The sequence below is a fragment of the Lissotriton helveticus genome, chromosome 1_1, assembly GCF_964261635.1.
Source record: "Lissotriton helveticus chromosome 1_1, aLisHel1.1, whole genome shotgun sequence".
Classification (NCBI taxonomy): domain Eukaryota; kingdom Metazoa; phylum Chordata; class Amphibia; order Caudata; family Salamandridae; genus Lissotriton; species Lissotriton helveticus.
This window is the reverse complement of record NC_136057.1, coordinates 1,510,975,148-1,510,993,528: the sequence shown is the minus strand read 5'-3', so window position 1 is coordinate 1,510,993,528 and position 18,381 is coordinate 1,510,975,148. Positions and strand designations below refer to the sequence as shown.

Sequence of the window (18,381 nt, the reverse complement as noted above, 5' to 3'; positions counted from 1 at the left end):
CCTACATTTAGCAAAATCAGGCCTCTCTCACGCAACCCTGAAAGTGTTCCTGGCGGCGATCTCGAGATATCGGCAGGTTGGTACTAATTCCTTATACTCTGCGAGGATCATACAGAAATTCTTTAAAGGACTTTTTAGGATGTTCCCTCCAATACGACGACCGCCTCCTGTGTGGCATCTTAACGTTGTCCTGGCACAACTCATGGGTCATCCTTTCGAACCTATCCACAAGGCTGATCTCAAATATCTCTTGTGGAAGGTAGCACTGTTGCTGGCTTTAACATGCTCCAGAAGAGTCAGTGATCTTCAGGCTTTTACAGTTCACCATCCTTTCCTGCAGTTTACAAGTGACTCTGTAATGCTCCGCACTAATCCGAAGTACATTCCCAAGGTACCTTCGACTTTTCACCTTAACGAACCCATAATTCTGAAATCATTTTTTCCTAACCCGCAAGCACCGGCGGAAAGAGCATTGCATACGCTGGATGTTAAGAGATGTCTTAAATTCTATCTGCAGAGGACATCCGCCTTACGCTCTTCTGACCAACTGTTTATCACCTACAGTGCTATTCATAAGGGGCAGGCAGTTTTAAAAACAGACTATTGCAGGGAGAGCCCTTTCCAATTGCCAGAGGAGACAGGTGAAGATGCTACCTTTGTGGAGGCGGAGAACGAGTCCGCCAACGGGTCCAGCGGGTCCAGGAGCTGAGTCCACTCTGCTGCCGCCTTTCACCATCAGCAACGCGGACAGCAGAGCGAGGGGACTCCAACCCCCAGGAGCCTTAGCAGGGGCGCGCAGCAGTGACGCGCATGTAGGCGCCCGGAGGCGCTACAAAGACCAGCACGCCCGGAGCACCGTGGAGAGCCCTTTCCAATTGCCAGAGGAGACAGGTGAAGACGCTACCTTTGTGGAGGCGGAGAACGAGTCCGCCAACGGGTCCAGCGGGTCCAGGAGCTGAGTCCACTCTGCTGCCGCCTTTCACCATCAGCAACGCGGACAGCAGAGCGAGGGGACTCCAACCCCCAGGAGCCTTAGCGGGGGCGCGCAGCAGTGACGCGCATGTAGGCGCCCGGAGGCGCTACAAAGACCAACGCCCCCTCCGCGTAGCGGGACGCGAGCGGGGCACAGCGCGGGGCTAAGCCCGGGCAAAGGGCGGGCCCTCTGTGGCCCTCATAGGCCTGAGGAGCCTGGCCTGGGCCAGAAACTCTGCCTGACTGCCATTAGCACACGGACAGTGGGACATCTGAACTGTAAGTTGGCTAACCATCCATGTTACTCGCTATTGTGACCTATTAGGATATTGACATTTCGAGACTGGCTGTCGTACTTACCAAGATTACCCTTTGCCTTATTGCCGGGTACTTGTAGGGTCTGCCATGAATTCCCAGAAACTAGAAGCAGGGCTGCTGCAGGAGTAAAGAAACTGACTGGTACCCTTGACGAATTTATTGTTCGCACCAATGCTTTAATCGATGAAGGGATCATACTTATGGATAGAAGGGTGTCTCAGGATTTAGCCGCGGCTAGACGTTCCTCTTTAGGTCCTATTGCTCAAGCTCGTACTCCTAATAGTGTATCTGTTCCGAAAAATCTAGGAAATGTACAGAACGATGGGGGTTATAATGCTCTAGGCTCCCAGGAAGGTATGGAGGCAACTCCTAATCTTTCTTTGTTAGTGGCTAGCAGCTCAGCTGAAAATGAGACCGAAAATCTACCCATAGCTAGCGATTTAATCCAAAGGGGTATGAAAGAGGGGGCAATCCCTAAACAGAAGATTAATATTCAAAAAACTATTAAACCTAACATGAGCAAAGGGAGAAAAGCCCATATTAGCAAGAATCAAGATCTGACCATTTTAGATCCTGTGCCTTTGAATGTGAGCAGCAATCCAGTTGCTCATACTAGTGATAATAGGGCAGGCCACCAGCCCAACATCGGCCTACCATTAAGTCTCCCAGACGAAACTGTTTTAGATAGCAGTTTGGAGGAAATACTGGAATTAAGCGGTGTAGTAAACAATCAAGCTAGAGGTAGTGAGAACAGTAGTAGCCTAAACATGGCTAATAATAACATCTTTGAAATGCTAAAAATTTTCCTCGAACCCATCGAGGTTAGGTTACGCTGTTTGGAAACTATATTAAAAAATATTCATAAAGATATAAGTGCCCCTAGCTTTAACTTGAATAATAAAGTTCCTCCTGCAAAAACTATAACGAATAGGCCACTAGCAGCTGCTAAAAGTGCTCCTACCACGAATCCATCGCCAAAAACTATACCAACCCCTAAAACTCCCGCCCCGAATGATAAAGTAGTGCCAGTCCCACAAACTCTTAAATCACAACAGGATAAAGATAACTCAGAAAAAAGGGAGGTGCGTAGAAAAATACACTTACCCCCAAAAGCTGCACCGTATGTTGTGGTTCTCACAGGAGTCCCTCAACTAAATGCAAATTCAAATGAAAATAATGGGGGACTTGTAAATAAAACCATTCACTGGCTGAATGATAATTACCCTCTCCCGCCAGCTATCAGAAGTAATATTCTGATGGTTGAAAGGGCCCCATGGATTGGGTATAATAAAAAAAGGGCATACGGCGATTGTGTGGTAATAACATTTGAGAACCCACTAACCGCTAAATATATTACCACAAGACCCCCTAGAAACCATGGTCTTTCTATTACGGCTAGGGCACTATCCTATTTTTACCCTGAGGGCGAACACCCGGACAACAGGTGGAGTTGGACTAGGGACAACCGACACCAAGGAGGTAACAAGGGTCTGGCTTCTGATAGTAACCATTATAACATACAAGGGGGAGGGAGAGATGAAGATGGTTGGAATGTAGTGAAACATAGAGCGAGGCCCCCTTACTGCCATCCACAAAGTTTTGACCCAGGATGGCTAGGCAATCTACAATTTCCTCCGATCTTTCCGTGTTCCAACCGGTTTGATTGTTTGGAAGCGGTGGATTGACTCCCCATGATAAAAGAACAGGTTTTTAAGACAACTAAACCTGCAGATTTGGGGCCTATAAAACCCTTGGGGTGTGTTGAGATACATGAAATTCATGTTGAGACACACGAAATTCATGGGGTGGATGAGATTACACAAGGGAGTCAGGGTAGTCAAACTGGAGCTATTGCAGAAGCGTTACCCATAGAAGAATACTGCAAGGTGGTTTTTTGGAATGTGGCAGGTTTAAAGCAGAAAATTTCCAATCCGTCCTGGTGTGATGTAATTGCCGATGTTGGCATATTAGCCTTACAAGAAACCTGGACCACCGCACCGACACACCTTAATGGCTATAGAACTTATTTTACACCTGCGGTGGGGGGCGCACACGGAAGACCCAAGGGAGGATTAACTGTGTATATATCGAACCTGCTAGTTTATGATAAGATCTCCTTTTCTCCCGGATCCAGTTACTATCAGAAAATAGTGATAGACACAAGGAAGGGTCCAACGATTGTTCTTTTTAATTTCTACAATAACTGTTTAAGTAGCATGATTAAGGATGTATTTGTCACTATAACTGCAGACATACAGAATGAATTTGATACAAAAAAAAAGGGTGAAGTCATGGTATTATGGGGGGGTGATTTTAATTGTACTCTGTGTAAAAAGGGTCAGAAGGGTATTTGCGGCCTGATGTTGGAACAGGATATTAACTTGACGCATTTTGAACATACCCTATTAGGTGATTCATTAAATGAGATGATTTTTAATTTTGATCTTGGGTTTACAAATGAGCTAGCCCACCACACAATGCCATTTGTTCCAACATTTGTGGGGCGGGGGGCTTCATCTATCATTGATTTTAGTTTGTGTACAAATAGCTCTGCGGGCAGATTGATTAGCTCTAGTATCATGGACCTACCATTAAGTGACCATTACCCACAGGTAGTAAAAATGGAGAACCTATTTGCTGCACCCGATCATATAGTAGGTTCCAACTATATGGCGCAGGATGTGAAGTTAGGTACCCAAAATGGTTATAGCCTTAAATGGAGTAGAGTGGTCCCGGTTGATTTTTTGTCTAAATTACTGAATAAGTGTATGAGTAGTTTTTTGATCTGTTTGAACGAGCATGCCGAGAGTAATGAAATTTTAATTCATTTTAACATCATTTCTACCGCAATTAAGGAGGCGTTGTGGGTTGCAAGGAAAAACTCCCTAAAGCCCAATAGAAAATGGTTCGATAAGAAATGTACTAAAGCCTTATCAAAGCTTAGACACGCGATCCACAAAAGACCACGGGATGTAACCCAAATTAGAATTTTGAGGAGGGACTATAACATAGTATTGAAGGACAGGAAGGTCTCCATAAGAAGGGAGGCTTGGGATGAATTATGTGAGGCGTCACAATCCAAGGATCCGGCAGCTTTTTGGAGGGTTATTAATACCCCCCTCCTATATGAAAAAAGGCACGCATGGAAATCGCCATCCCAGAAGATGAGTGGGTGGCGCACTTTTCCTCCCTTTACAGGGCTGTGGAACCAGTCCTCGATACAGGCCAGGACCCTATGCTTTTAAACTTAGACACATCCAAAGTCTTGGTTGTAACCCTTCCTGAAGTTCTTGCGAGCTTGAAGGCAACTAAGGGGGGGTAAGGCGGCTGGACCAGATGGTATACCAGCAGACCTCTATAAGGCTAACACCGAATTATGGGGGCCATTGCTTGTCCAGCTTTTTAATGTTGCTTTGGCAAAAGGTTTAGTTCCTACCTGGTTTACATAGACTATAGTCCCAATCTTCAAGAAAGGTGACAGGCAGAACTGCATGTGTTACAGGCCAATTTCTTTATTGGACTCTTCTATAAAAATTTTGGGGAGAGTGGTTTTAGATAAGCTGCGAATCTGGGCAGAAGATAATGGGGTGTTAAGCGATTTTCAATTTGGGTTCCAAAGGGGTTTAGGGACTATAGAGCAAGGACTGAATTTGTTTATCTTGCAACAGAAGTATATAAGGGTTAAAAAACAACGTCTATACCTCACCTTTGTTGACTTATCGTCAGCTTTTGATTGTGTTTCACATAATAAATTGTGGTCAATTATGGCCGATCTGGGGGTAGACAATGCCATTATATGCTTCTTGCAAGATCTATATTCCGGGGCCACTGCAAGTGTCCGTTATGGGAAAGATGGAGAATGTAGTAGACAATTTGGGATTGGCCGGGGTGTACGCCAAGGGTGCGTTTTAGCCCCCTTTTTATTTTTGCTATATATAAATGGCTTGGAGAAACGTCTCGTGCAGGAGGGTAGGGACATGCCTATGGTGGCTGGAAGGCCTGTCCCTGCCCTGATGTACGCTGACGACGCTGTTTTGATGGCACGAACCCCAATGGCGCTACAAACTTTGGTCACATCTTTTAATAGTTTCATGCTTGGCTTAGACTTAAAAATCAACTGCTCAAAAACTTTGTCTATGTATTGTGGGTCAAGAACAAGCAAGCATTTGAAACCTATTTTTATAAATTCCAATCCCTTAGAAAAGACCTCCACCTTCCCATATTTGGGAATTCTGTTTCATGAAAGTGGCTCATGGACTAGTGCAATCTATGCTAGATCCCTGTTGTTTTCCAAAACTATTATGGCTTTACAATGTTTTATGAAAAAATTAGGGAAAAAACCCATAAAGGAAATTTTAATTATTTATAGGGCAACTTGTTTAGCTGTAGCCACCTATGGATCAGGTTTGTGGGGTTACTCAAATATTAGTTCAATTCAAACCATGGAAAACAAATTTTTACGTTACATCTTGTCCGTGCCTGAAAGTACTGCAACTATGATATGCCATGTTGAATTGGGAGTAATTTATGTTACTGATACGATTAGGATTCAGCCAATCCTTCTTTGGCACAGGGTTTGGACAAATGACGAATGTGTGGTTAACCGGGCCATTTTAAAGGACATTTTAGCACTGGACAATATTAATGATTTTAAATGGATATGGTATGTCAGAAATTTTCTCAAGGAACTAAATTGTGCCCAATACTTTGAGGATCCCTCATCAATGGCATACATATCAAGAAGAGACCTGAAAAATTTGTGCATTACCTATCTCAGGGACAAAAGACACTTAGAGGAGGCAAGAAAAAAGACTGTTTCTGCTCATCAGGATATTTTATGTGGAGAGAAACTACAGCCATATTTATCATTGTATATGTCCAACCATGAACGTTTCCTTCTAACCCGGTTTAGACTCAACATTGTTTTTAGGGTTTTATCTTTTCCTGTGATGAATTGTTGGTCGAAAGAACTATCCTTTTGCCCATGTGATGACGTGTCCCCACAGTCTGATATACATATTTTATTCTTTTGTAAATTTTATACCTTCTTTCGAAAGAAACTTATCATCCCTATTCTAAAGACCTAAATATATACAGATGTCGCTTAGCGTTCTTAGAGTGCCAGAAAATGGAAACTGTCTTTATGGTAGCCTCACTTGGTGAATTTTTTAAATCTGTTTTTAAATGTCGTAAATCGATTCAAATGAATTAATCTCTATGTTGTACACATGTATTTTAAATAATGAACACATGACTCCCCTGTAAACTGTACCTTTTCATGCTACTTTTATGGTTATTTTTGCTTTTTAACCGAATAAAGTATTTTGAATCTGAATCTGAATCTATTGCAAGATGGATATCTTCTGCCATTGCCTTTTGCCATATGCAATCAGGACGACCGTTGCAAGCAGCTCCTAGAGCTCATTCCACAAGAGCAATGTCATTGTCTACGGCTTTATTTGCTGGAGTTCCTATTCAGCAGATCTGCAGATCTGCTACTTGGGCCAGTCGCCATACATTTACCAAGCATTACTCTTTGGACGCAACCAGCGAAGCGGATACTTCTGTGGGTCGTGCAGTTCAACGAAATCTTTTCAAATAAGGTGAGCCTCTGTTTCCCACCTCCATTACTGCTGTCAGACGCTTCATATGTTATGTTTTTACACATGTTTACATGATTGCATTATCCTGTGCTTATGATATGTGTATTTTCAGTTTACACTGTTTTATGCAGAGCTCAGGGAGACTCCCTTCACACAACGTGCGGTAGAAAATCTGAGAGCCTAAGCCTCTGGGGAGAACATTCTGGTGAGAGCTGGCGCCTGACTGGCTGTAGTTTGGACTATACAAAATGACTAGGATAGTCATAGATGTGGAAGTTTTTCCTACTGTAGCTTTGGCTACTTTACTTCCTGGTTTGTTTTTATTGGTATTTACTACATATTTATGGCATATTATTACTTTTTTATGTACCGTGGGACTCCCACTCAGACGACGGGGAATGATTCAGGCATGTGAATCTATGAAAGACACCCCTAATACTGGAGAATTATACATGTCACTATCGTCATATTCCACATCCTCATCTGTGTGTGAGGGAGAATATGTATATGTTTCTTGCACCTGTGTTCTGATAGGCTCAAAGAGAGTTGGAGATGTAGAAGAATCTCTTTTTTTTGTCAGTCAAGCAAAACTTTATTTGATTTGTTAAAACCTTAAAAGTAAATTTCCCACATTCCGTGATAAGAGAAAGAACAGCAACAAAACATGACAATATTCAGCAAAGAGAAAGAGCAGCAGCATAACATGATAATATTAAAACCACAATTACACCTCAAGATACATATAGTTTAACTTCTCGTGTTCCTTTTAAAACGGAGTATTATAACATTTATTTATTAAAATCGCAAAAAAAAAAAAAAAATTGCCTATACATGACTTCTTCAGAATGCAATTTTTACTACTGTTATACCTTGGTGTCTCTACCTTTATTCAAAGATAAGGCCTCCACTATACATGTTCTTCTGCGCATTTGAGGAACAACTTAACTTTATTAATATATTTCCCCAACGCACAGGCTATATCTAAATTCTCCAATTCCACCAAGAGAGTAGCGGCTTGCATTCTGTGCGTAATCTTATATTTTCAAAAAATCGGACATAAAAACTCCTTTCGAAAGTCTAAAAATCTCGTACAATCTAATAAAATGTGTAAAATATCGCAGGTGGTTCCTGAAGTGCAAGTGCATTTCCCATTACATCCTATCATTAGGTTTCGAACCCCGTTATTCGCATAACCTGGGTTTATGCCAATTCGCATTTTCAAGACTTCTCGCCTCAGATTGTGGCTAGGTAGCCGATCCACGTAGGGGAAGTGTTGGCTGCTCTCCCACGCCACTTTCATGTGTGCTACCGAGGTCTTTTGAGCAAGGTAGTCCCGATCATAACTACGGGACATATTGACCCCTTGAATCTTTAATTCTTTTTTCCCAATTATTATGGGGTCTTGCCGCAAGCCTACCTTCAAATTTAACACCCCATAAGCCTTGCTTACTGAGGCTCTCACCTCTTTTGCCCAGGGAAGCTCACTAATGGCGATTTCCTCCTTAGCCCATTGGGAGATTTTAGCGATTTCCCCTACTCCCAACCGCTGCCAGAAGCGTACAAGGCTCATACAAGCTGTTATAGCCCAGGAGGTTATTCCCAGCTCCAGTCGTGCTGCCTGCACCATAGAGGATTTTGGCAGTGCGAATAAGCTTTTTAATACATTTCCCTCCTCTCTATCCCAGGAGGTCTTACCACTGAGATAAATAACCTCGGCTCCATACAAAAATTGTGGGGGGGACCATTGCTTTATAGGCTTTTAAGACCGGCCTATCTGACCTTTCACCCCTTTGACCGACGCCAATGCCCTTATTTTTAATGCTTGCAGGTGTGTATGCCATTTCAAGTTACCTGAGAACCACATTCCCAAATATCTGTAATTAGACACCCTCTCAAGCAAAATTGTGCCAAGACACGAAAACTTCACTTTCCTTCTCCCAAAACATACAATTTTCGTCTTATCCATATTTACCACTAATTTTTTACTCGTACAATATTCTTTAAACCTATTTAGTTTTCTCTGGAGGCCTATCTCCGTTTGACCCATAATTACTAGGTCATCGGCATAAAGGAGGCACGATACGTGCTTTCCTCCCATTTTCGGGTTCGCCCCTCTGACATCTTTTAATACTTGGGGTAGGTCAGCTAAAAACAGGGCGAACAGTAGGGGGGCTAGGACGCACCCCTGCCTTAAGCCGTTCCCAATAGGAATTCTCCCGGTCAGTCTTCCATCCGTGTCCAATATTATCTGTGCCTAATTTTCTGTATGTAATGCTTGGATAAGGACCAGCAGGTCATCCTGTGTTCATACCCTACTAGTGTTGACCACAGCTGTTCCCTGTCCACAAGATCAAAGGCTGCACGGAAGTCAACGAAACAGCAGAATAAATTACCCCTCTGATCAATTGACTTCCGTGCGATGGACCACAGAGCAAAACAATGGTCAATTGTTGAGTGGCCTTCTTTAAACCCCCCCTGTTCTGGGGGTATTATCTGTTTGTCTTCCACCCACTCCTTTAGTATCCCTAGGATTACCTTGGAAAAGACCTTTTCACCTATATCCAAAAGGTTTATTAAGCGGTAATTTTTGGGCGAGTTTGCATCGCCTTTTTTATGGATTGGCCTAACAATAGCCCCTATCCAATTTGCAGGGAATTCACCTGTATTTAGGATCCCTAAAAACATATTTGAAAGGAACTCTGCCCACCATTCTATGTTTGTTTTTATTATGACAGCTGGCAGGTTGTCAGGGACAGCCGCCCGTGTTAGGTTTAACCTAGATATTATGGTTCTAATTCGATCTGGGGAAAAGTGGGTTTTTAATTCTTCACTTATTCCTGGCCAAGCATTTACCATTATTCCCTCCCTCATTGGCCATTTCCCATATATTTCCTCTAGGTAGGTCAGCCACTTGTCCTCTGGCACTGAGCACTGCATGATCCCTTGTGCTTTTCCCATACAGTCCTGTATTAACCTCCAAAAGCCTTTCACATTTTTATCTTCAATCACCACAAGTAAGTTATCCCAACATTTGTCCTTAAAACTCCTTTTTTTATCTCTGATAACTGTCTTGTATTTTAACTTCATTTTTCTGAGTTCTGTTACCACTTCCTCACTGTAGTTACCCCTGAGGCGTCTTTCTTGTTTCTTAATACCGGCCTTTAGTTTCCGGCATTCAGCATCAAACCAATGTTTGGTATTATTAGGGTGTGATGTCTCATTGTTTACTATTTTATGGTTATTGCACTTTAACGTAATCCGGAGGCATTCCACCAATTGCCTTATTATACCCTCGTACCAGGTTATGCTCTCTTCTGGTACAAGGTTACCCAAATTCACTGTTAGCTGAAATGCGCTTAGTTTCTGTATATATTCCTCGGTGATTCGTGTTGTTAACCGCTTGGGGTATTCTACATCTACTAATAGCACTTTTTGTCTTTGCGGGGGGCCATTTACCTGAAGTTCAACCTGCAGTGGATAGTGGTCGCTACCCTCCACCCCCAGAATTTCAAACTGTTTGATAAGATGGAAATACCAGGCCTGTATGAATACGTAATCTATGGGGCACAATTGTTGTCCTACCTTAAAGGTACGCTTCGCGGGCCTTTATGCTTTCTTTCTACCATTGGTACATACAAATCCCATAACCCCCAACAGTTGCCCAAGCTCATCATCTTTAGTTGAAGTCTCGCGGCAGGGAAATTGCGCCTGCTCTATTTTATATGCATCCAACAAGTCCTTCAACCAAGAGTCCATTATTTTAGGGTTCAATTTATGGTTGAAGTCTCCCAATATTATGAGCACATCCCTTGGATACCGGTTACACACCTCATCCAGGTCAGTTTTTAAACGTTCCAAGTCTGCCTTATATTCATTTGCTTTCCCTTTCTGGATATATACATTTACAATGCATAGGCTTTCACCCCCCAACATATTGTTTATTGTTCGCACTCTATTGAGAGGTATCTTGTAGTGTTCAGCAGAAGTGTCTGGTCTGATTTTCCTTTTTAATAGGGTAATTGTGCCAGTATCTGGGTCCACATACAGTTTGGACTGTTCTTCTGTTGAGGGCTCTTGCTCTTCATGTGCTTGAGCTCTTTTCCTTTGTGTAGCCTGTTTTGTTTGTGTCGGTTCAATCTCAGTTGTAGGTTCGACCGATCTTTGCCGCACGTGCACCGGAAGTCCGAATGTTATCTGTCCGAGGGGCTTTTGTGCTTCGACAGTCTTTTTCGGCTGTATGACTTTTCTCAATGCCGTGAATGGTATCGACCCGACTGTTTTTGTTTGGTCGATAACCACTTTTTTTCTTGGCGTCATCTTCGGAGCTTGTTGCTTCGGAGCGATATCTTGCCTCGGCTCGATCGACCCCTTGGCCTCGACCATTGTCTTCGGCTCGACTGTTCTTGTTTGCAACGTCTTCGGCTTGTCGACTTTTTGTTTCGGTTCGACAACCATCTTCTGCTGGAGTCCCTTGTTTGTGTTGCTTGGCGTCGGTATCGATCTTGGCGGCTCGACGGCCTTTAGCTTAGGCATGTCCATGGGCGTGCTGGCTCTCGGCTCGACAGCCCTGATATGCGACTCATCCCTTTCGGCGGCCATTTTGTTTTTGGTCGGCGCAGATGGATTTGCGTCTTTTGGTCCGAAGAGTGGGAACTATCAGTTTCGGTTTCTGTTTTGCCTCTGAAACTTTCGGTTTCGATATTACCAGGGAATGGTAATGTTGCACCGATGGCTCTTGCCTTACATTCTTAGCCGGGCAGACTTGCGGGGCTATAGAATCGATGTTTTGATCTTGGCTAAGGCCTTCCGGCGATGCCTCGACCTGAGCCGTTGGAAGCGTTTCAATATATGTATTGGGCCCCGTACTTACGGTTGGCCCCATGTCCTCGCCGGAGTCGTCCTCGACGGCTCCGATGCCTTGATTGTCGTCCCCTACCTCGACGATGTAGTCTTCATTGTCGACGTAGTAGTCGGAGTCATGTTCCGACCCCTGCTCCGACTGCTGGTCTGAGTCCTCAGCTTCGACGACCTCTTCGTCGTCTTCAAAGATGTTCTCCGGGTCAGGCGCTGGCTTCTGCATCGTCTGCCTCGCTGCTCTTCGAACCCGAAGAGTTTTCTTCGAACGAAACTGCGCACAAGCTAAGCAGTTGGCTTCATTGTGTTCTGGTGATAAACACTTGTTACACACAGGGTGTTTATCTATGTGTGGGAATTTTGAGTTACAATTGGGGCATCGTTTGAACGGACTTCGTTCCATCGACGAAAGGCCTCTGGTGTCGAAGAAAGGCCGCGTGGCCCAATTCGACGCTGTGAGTAGAGAAATAACAGAAAGAAAGTTGTCGTCACCAATCGAATAAACAATACCGACGACCCCGAAGGCCTTGTGGCCTTTCAGAAAAGTTTTCTATCGATTCCGAACTCCGAGTTGGAAATCATATCCAAACCCAATGGCGGAAAAAAACAATCTAAGGATGGAGAGGATGCCCATGCGCACTGTAGTCCAGGGGAGGAGCCACCTATCTTGTGATACTTCGAAGACTCTTCCAGGACAACAATGTGCAATCATCCGGACCCAACACTAGGCGGCGATCTATGCACAGATATGAATTCAGCAGCCCACATGCCTCGAACATAGATGTTACTGCAAGGTGGTAAAAGGATTAAAACACTCCACAGGTACATTACAGTGAACGAGATGTTGCAAACAAAGGCGTTTTCTGGGGCACAATGTATGTGACACTACCAACACCTCTGAGCCTCCTTAGATCTTGATGAAAGGGAGAAGGAATCAGACCTTGTAAAGCCAAACCCAAGGCTCTGAAAAAGTCTTTCAGATACCCTAGGGCTCAACACCAATTTGCTACTCTTCTGGAAAAACTTAAAGACACGTGTTTGAAACAATACTTGAACACCAAAACTGTTTAATCGTCTCCCAGATAAATGACTTGAAAAAACTTGCAATTCTCCTGCAACAATGAAGACACACCTGCTCAGTCTTACTTTGTCTGTTGCCCCTACTTTAAAAAAAAAAATGCATACAAGAAACGATAGAAATGCAACTTACCATTCAGCAGTAGTTCCTCCAGGTTATCAGGATTTCGTGCCAGCTGAAGTATCAGTGCCGAGCCCCGCACCTTATCTGCAATGTCTTCGTACAGCAATTCAATGTATTCATCCATGTCATTGATACTAGCTACCTCATCAATCTGCATACATCAAAGAAAGACGTAAAATTAAACAAGCTGCGAGGAATTGCACTTATTTATGTACAAAGTACAACACAGCATATGGGAACAAAAGGAGCAAATAATATGACAATACAAGTATACAACCCTTTTGTTTAAGTCATGAGCCACTAAACTTCTGAAGCTATTCTTCTCAGGCGCTGCACCTGTACTATGGGCTCTCTGAATGGACCTTTAAAACAAGCTCATATTACGGCACCTAAAATTCATCTCTTCAGACTAACTCAAAATCCCTAGATTCTATTAATGTACATATCTATATTTTGCCTTCTAGATCTATGCTCCTCCATTGTTACTTCTACTACTGATGTGCTTCAGTGTTGCCCATCTTCTCTTCACCCAGCCTCTTGCTGCCTCTACATTCCAGAGATGATACTCACACACTGTCCTTTCATTACTTATATCCTACTTCTCGGTTTTATAGGCCACTATGATATTGCTACGCCGGTTTCATGTCTTACTACTCCCTCAAGTTACTCCTCTTCATAGTAAATTGTGAGGAAGCATTCCTCCCTCTTTTTCAATCTTCTTTAAATGTAGCTGGAACCCAGTCAAGACACTCTAACTTGGTACCTCCACTTTTTTCTGTGCTACCCAGCCTTAAACTCTTGATGCTCTTCTTACTAGATCTCACTTTGAAATGCCTGGCCCTATATCCTAAGTTCTATATTTTCAATATAATACACAATGTTACTGTTGCAATGTAAAGCGCCCATATACACAGTGCGCATGAGTGCTATATAAAATGAATATAAAATTGTTAAAAGAAATAAATAAAACTGACAAGGAGGTTCCACATCTTCATGATAAACATTCATTCAGCTAAGATTGGACAGACAAAGCCACTGCATTTTATTTCAATTTCATTTATTAGAACGGTTTATAACAATAACTTGTTTTGACATTTGTAAGTAGTGTATATAATCTGTATCATCACTCAATTTATTGGTGCTCAATTTAATAATTTCAAAAGAATGAAAGGTGAAGGTGGCCTTTTGGGATTCAAACCTGGGACTTGCAGGTCACATTACATGCTAGCAGAAATGACCTAGTTTAGAGTTTGGTATACGGATACCACAAACGTGATGGATATCTAGTCTGCCTAGTGCAAGTGCATTAAAAGATAATGCACTTGTAATAAGGTGGATGGGATATCTGTATGCCAAACTCTAAATCAGGCCCAAAGTCACTGTACCAGTATACATGGTATGGACCAGTCACATACGTCGCCAAACCGTTTGATTGTACAGAAATAGCAACAAACTAAAGAGATGATTAATAAAACCAATCAAAGTGAATGAATGAAATAATGAATGGAAAGTGGGTTTCTACATCAGGACAGTGACAAGGCAATTTTTCACGGACTCCGTTGAAATAAAGCACTAAGAGAATTGGTGTAACACGGAGGGCAGGCCTGAAAGAGAATTGCTGAATTGCTATGCAGGTAGTATGGTACACTTTCTACAGTATATCCCATCGATAAGAGAAGGATTGACTAATCAATCAATCAAGGAATTTGTAAAGTGCACTACTTACCCGTGAGGGTCTCAAGGCGCTGAGGGGGGAGGAGGGGGGGGGGGGGTGCTGCTACTGATGGAAGAGCCAGGTCTTGAGGAGCCTTCTGAAGGTGAGCAGGTCTTGGGTCTGCCGCAGATGGGTGGGGAGGGTGTTCCAGGTCTTGGCGGCGAGGAAGGAGAAGGATCTGCCCCTGTAGGTTGTTCGTTGGATGCGTGGGACGGCAGCAAAGGCGAGGCTGGTGGAGTGGAGCTGGCGGGCAGGGGGTGCAGAAGTTGAGTCTGTTCAGGTAGGCTGGTCCGGTGTTGTGGAGAGCTTTGTGTGTGTGGGTGAGGAGCTTGAATGTGATCCTCTTGTTGACAGGGAGCCAGTTCAGGTCTCTTAGGTGGGGGGTGATGTGGCTGTGGTGGGGGACGTTGAGGATCAGTCGGGTGGAGGCGTTTTGAATGCGTTGTAGTCGTGGCAGGATTTTGGCCGGGGTCCCTGCGTAGAGTGCGTTGCCGTAGTCCAGCCGGCTTCTAACGAGGGCTTGGGTCACCGTTCTTCTGGTTTCGGTCGGGATCCACTTGTAGATCCTGTGAAGTATGCGGAGGGTGTTGTAGCAGGAGGAGGAGATGGCGTTGACCTGCTTTAACATGGAGAGGGAGGCGTCGAGGATGAATCCGAGGTTGCGCGCGTGGTTCGTGGGTGTTGGAGCTGTTCCCAGTGCGGTCGGCCACCAGGAGTCGTCCCATGCAGAGGGGGTGGGGCCGAGGATCAGGAAATCTGTCTTGTCCAAGTTCAGTTTCAGGTGGCTTTTCCTCATCCATTCGGCGACGGCCCTCATTCCCTCGTGGAGGTTGGTTTTGGCGGTGTGTGGGTCCTTGGTGAGGGAGAGGCCACTTGTGCGAGTGGGGTCAAGTAGACGCTGAACAGGGTCGGGCTGAGGCATGAGCCCTGGGGTACGCCGCAGATAATGTCAGTGGCTTAAGATCGGATTGGTGGGAGGCGGACTCGCTGGGTTCTGCCAGAGAGGAAGGACGTGGTTCAGTCCAGGGCCTTATTCTGGATTCCGGCTTCTTGGAGGCGTGTTCTTAGTGTGCAGTGGCAAACCGTGTCGAAGGCGGCTGACAGGTCCAGGAGGATGAGGACTGAGGTTTCGCCGTTGTCTAGTAGGCGCCTGATGTAGTCTGTGGCGGCGATGAGGGCTGTCTCGGTGCTGTGATTTCGTCTGAATCCGGACTGGGATGGGTCTGGGATGTTGTTGTCCTCGAGGTGGCGGGTCAGCTGTATGTTGGCGATTTTCGCGATGACCTTTGCCGGGAAGGGGAGAAGGGAGATGGGCCGGAAGTTCTTGAGGTCTGCCTTAGGCTTCTTGAGGAGGGCGTTGATTTCGGCATGCTACCAGCTTTCCGGGAATGTCGCTGTGTCGAAGGAGGAGTTGATGATCTTCCGTAGTTGGGGTGCGATGGTAGCGTCAGCTTTGTTGAAAACGTGGTGTGGGCAGGGGTCTGATGGAGATCCTGAGTGGATGGAGTTCATAACCTTACGGGTCTCGTCGTCGCTGACGTGAGACCAGGAGGTCAGCTCGTTGGTGCAGGTGGTGTTCGGGGTGGGGTTTGTTGCGGTCGGGGTGGCTGAGGTGTTCAAGCGGTCGGCGATCTTGCGATGGAAGAAGGTGGCCAGTGAGTCGCACAGATCTTGTGAGGGCGGGATGTCGTTGGTGTTGGCGCTGGGGTTGGAGAGTTCCTTTACTATGTTGAATAGCTCTTTGCTGTTGTGTGCGTTGCTGTCCAGGTGGGCTTTGAAGGAAGCTCTCCTGGCTGTTCTGATGAGGTGGTGGTGTCTGCGGATGGCGTCCTTGTGGGCTGCGTGGCTGTGTGGTGTGCGGTTGTGGAGCCATTCTTCTCCAGTTTCCGGCATGTGCGTTTGGAGGTTAGGAATTCTTCGGTGAACCAGGCGGCTTTCTTGCTGGAGTGGTTGATGGAGGACTTCTTGAGCGGGGCGAGGGTGTTGGCACAGTCGTTGATCCACTGTCTGAAGTTTCAGGCGGCGGTGTCTATGTTGGTGGGGTCCGGGGGTGGGTTGTGGGCAAGGGTGGAGGTCAGCTGGTCTTCGGTGACTTTGCTCCAGCAGCGGCAAGGCAGCTGTTGTGTGTGGTGGTGCTTGGTTGGTTTCTTGAAGGTGAAGTGGATGCAGCGGTGGTCAGTCCAGTGGAGTTCGGTGGTGTGGTTGAAGGTGATGTGGGTGCTTGTGGAGAAGACGGGGTCGAGCGTGTGGCCGGCGGCGTGGGCTGGTTCGGTGACCAGTTGTCGGAGGCAGAGGTTGGCGAGGTTGTCGATCAGGGTGACGGAGTTGGCGTCGTTGTTATTCTCGAGGTGGAAGTTCAGGTCCCCGAGGAGGATATAGTCCGTTGAGGCAAGAGCATGGGTGCTGGCGAGGTCGGCGATGGAGTCGCTGAAGAGGGTCCGGGCGGTCTATAGACGAGTGTTCCTCTGAGGGTGGCGTTGGGGTCGGTGTGGATCCGGAAGTGAAGGTTTTCGGCGGAGAGGATGGAGTCGTCTGCAAGGGTGTGGACCTGGAGGGTGGACTTGTGGATGATGGCTATTCCTCCTCCGATTCCGTTGGTGCGGTCTCTGCCGGAGATCTTGTAGCCGTCAGGGATGGCTATGGCGATGTCTGGTGCCAAGGAGTCGTTCCACAAGTTCTCGGTCAGGAAGGCAACGTCTGGGGCAGAGGTGTCGAGCAGGTCCCAGAGCTCAACGGCGTGTTTGCGTGCTGAGCGGGTGTTGAGGAGTATGCAGTGGAGGTGGCTGGGTCTGGTCCTTGGAGGTTTGGTGGTTATGTTGCAGGTGAAGTTGCAAGTCTGGCAGGAGAAGGGTCCGTGGGTGCGTTTCGGGGTGGCCTGGAAGCAGGGGTGGTCTCGGCCGGTGTTGAGAGCGTGGAGGGTGTTGGCGTCGTATTGGAGTCTGACGTAGTTGTGGGTGCAGGGTCCAGGGGTTCTGGCGCTGGGCGCAGTCCAGGCGCGGACGGGCTTGCTTTTGGCGCGCCAGCGGCGTGCCACCTGCGCGCGGCCGGGCAGTGGCCGCCATTTAAAGAAGGGAGGAAGGGAGGTGCAGCTGGGAGGCGGGAGCCGGGCGGTGAGTGGGTGCGGCTGTCCACGGCGGGAAGCGAGGGTACAGAAGCAAGAAGGGGGGTGGGGGGCGCAAGGGCACAACAATGGGCACAGAGAGCAGAGCAAGCGCGAAAAGTACAGGTGCAGACGCACCGATACTCAACTACGAGCTGGGCAGAGAAGGAGCGAGCACCATCTCAGAGCGGCAGCAGCAGAGCACTCCCACATGGGTGATGCCGTCCTGCAGGAGGGGGTGACCTGGCCTGCAAGCAGGGTCAGGGGTCACTAATTGAAAGTATGTGTAGCCATGTGAGAGGGAAAATAAATAAGATGAGATTTCATATAAATGACGAAGTGTTACTGCCAAAGGATTGGTTCCTTCAGTGGCTGGAAATATGGCAGCAGATGCCATCATGAAAATTATATGCACAGAAGTCACAATGCACCGGACAGTCATCTGTGGTGAAATGTCACGCAGACTACCTCCCAAAACACTCAGCAGGCATTCGTGTTACCATTGTACTTTGGGTACAGTATTCACACTAATGATGGCCCCAAGCATTGAACAGGTATCCTGCATGTCTTTTGTGCAAGGTGGCATTCCATGCACACCGTTTTCAGACCGTGTAATCTT

General features: G+C 46.0%; 1 protein-coding gene across 1 annotated transcript in view; it reads right to left on the bottom strand.

The window, feature by feature from the left end:
* KIFAP3 (kinesin associated protein 3) overlaps positions 1-18,381 on the bottom strand; it is a 1,290,910-nt gene that overhangs the window by 942,962 nt on the left and 329,567 nt on the right. Inside the window, exon 5 of the mRNA XM_078686865.1 lies at positions 12,958-13,099. Coding sequence (XP_078542991.1) covers positions 12,958-13,099 — 142 coding nt within the window. The remainder of the gene's footprint in view (positions 1-12,957; positions 13,100-18,381) is intronic.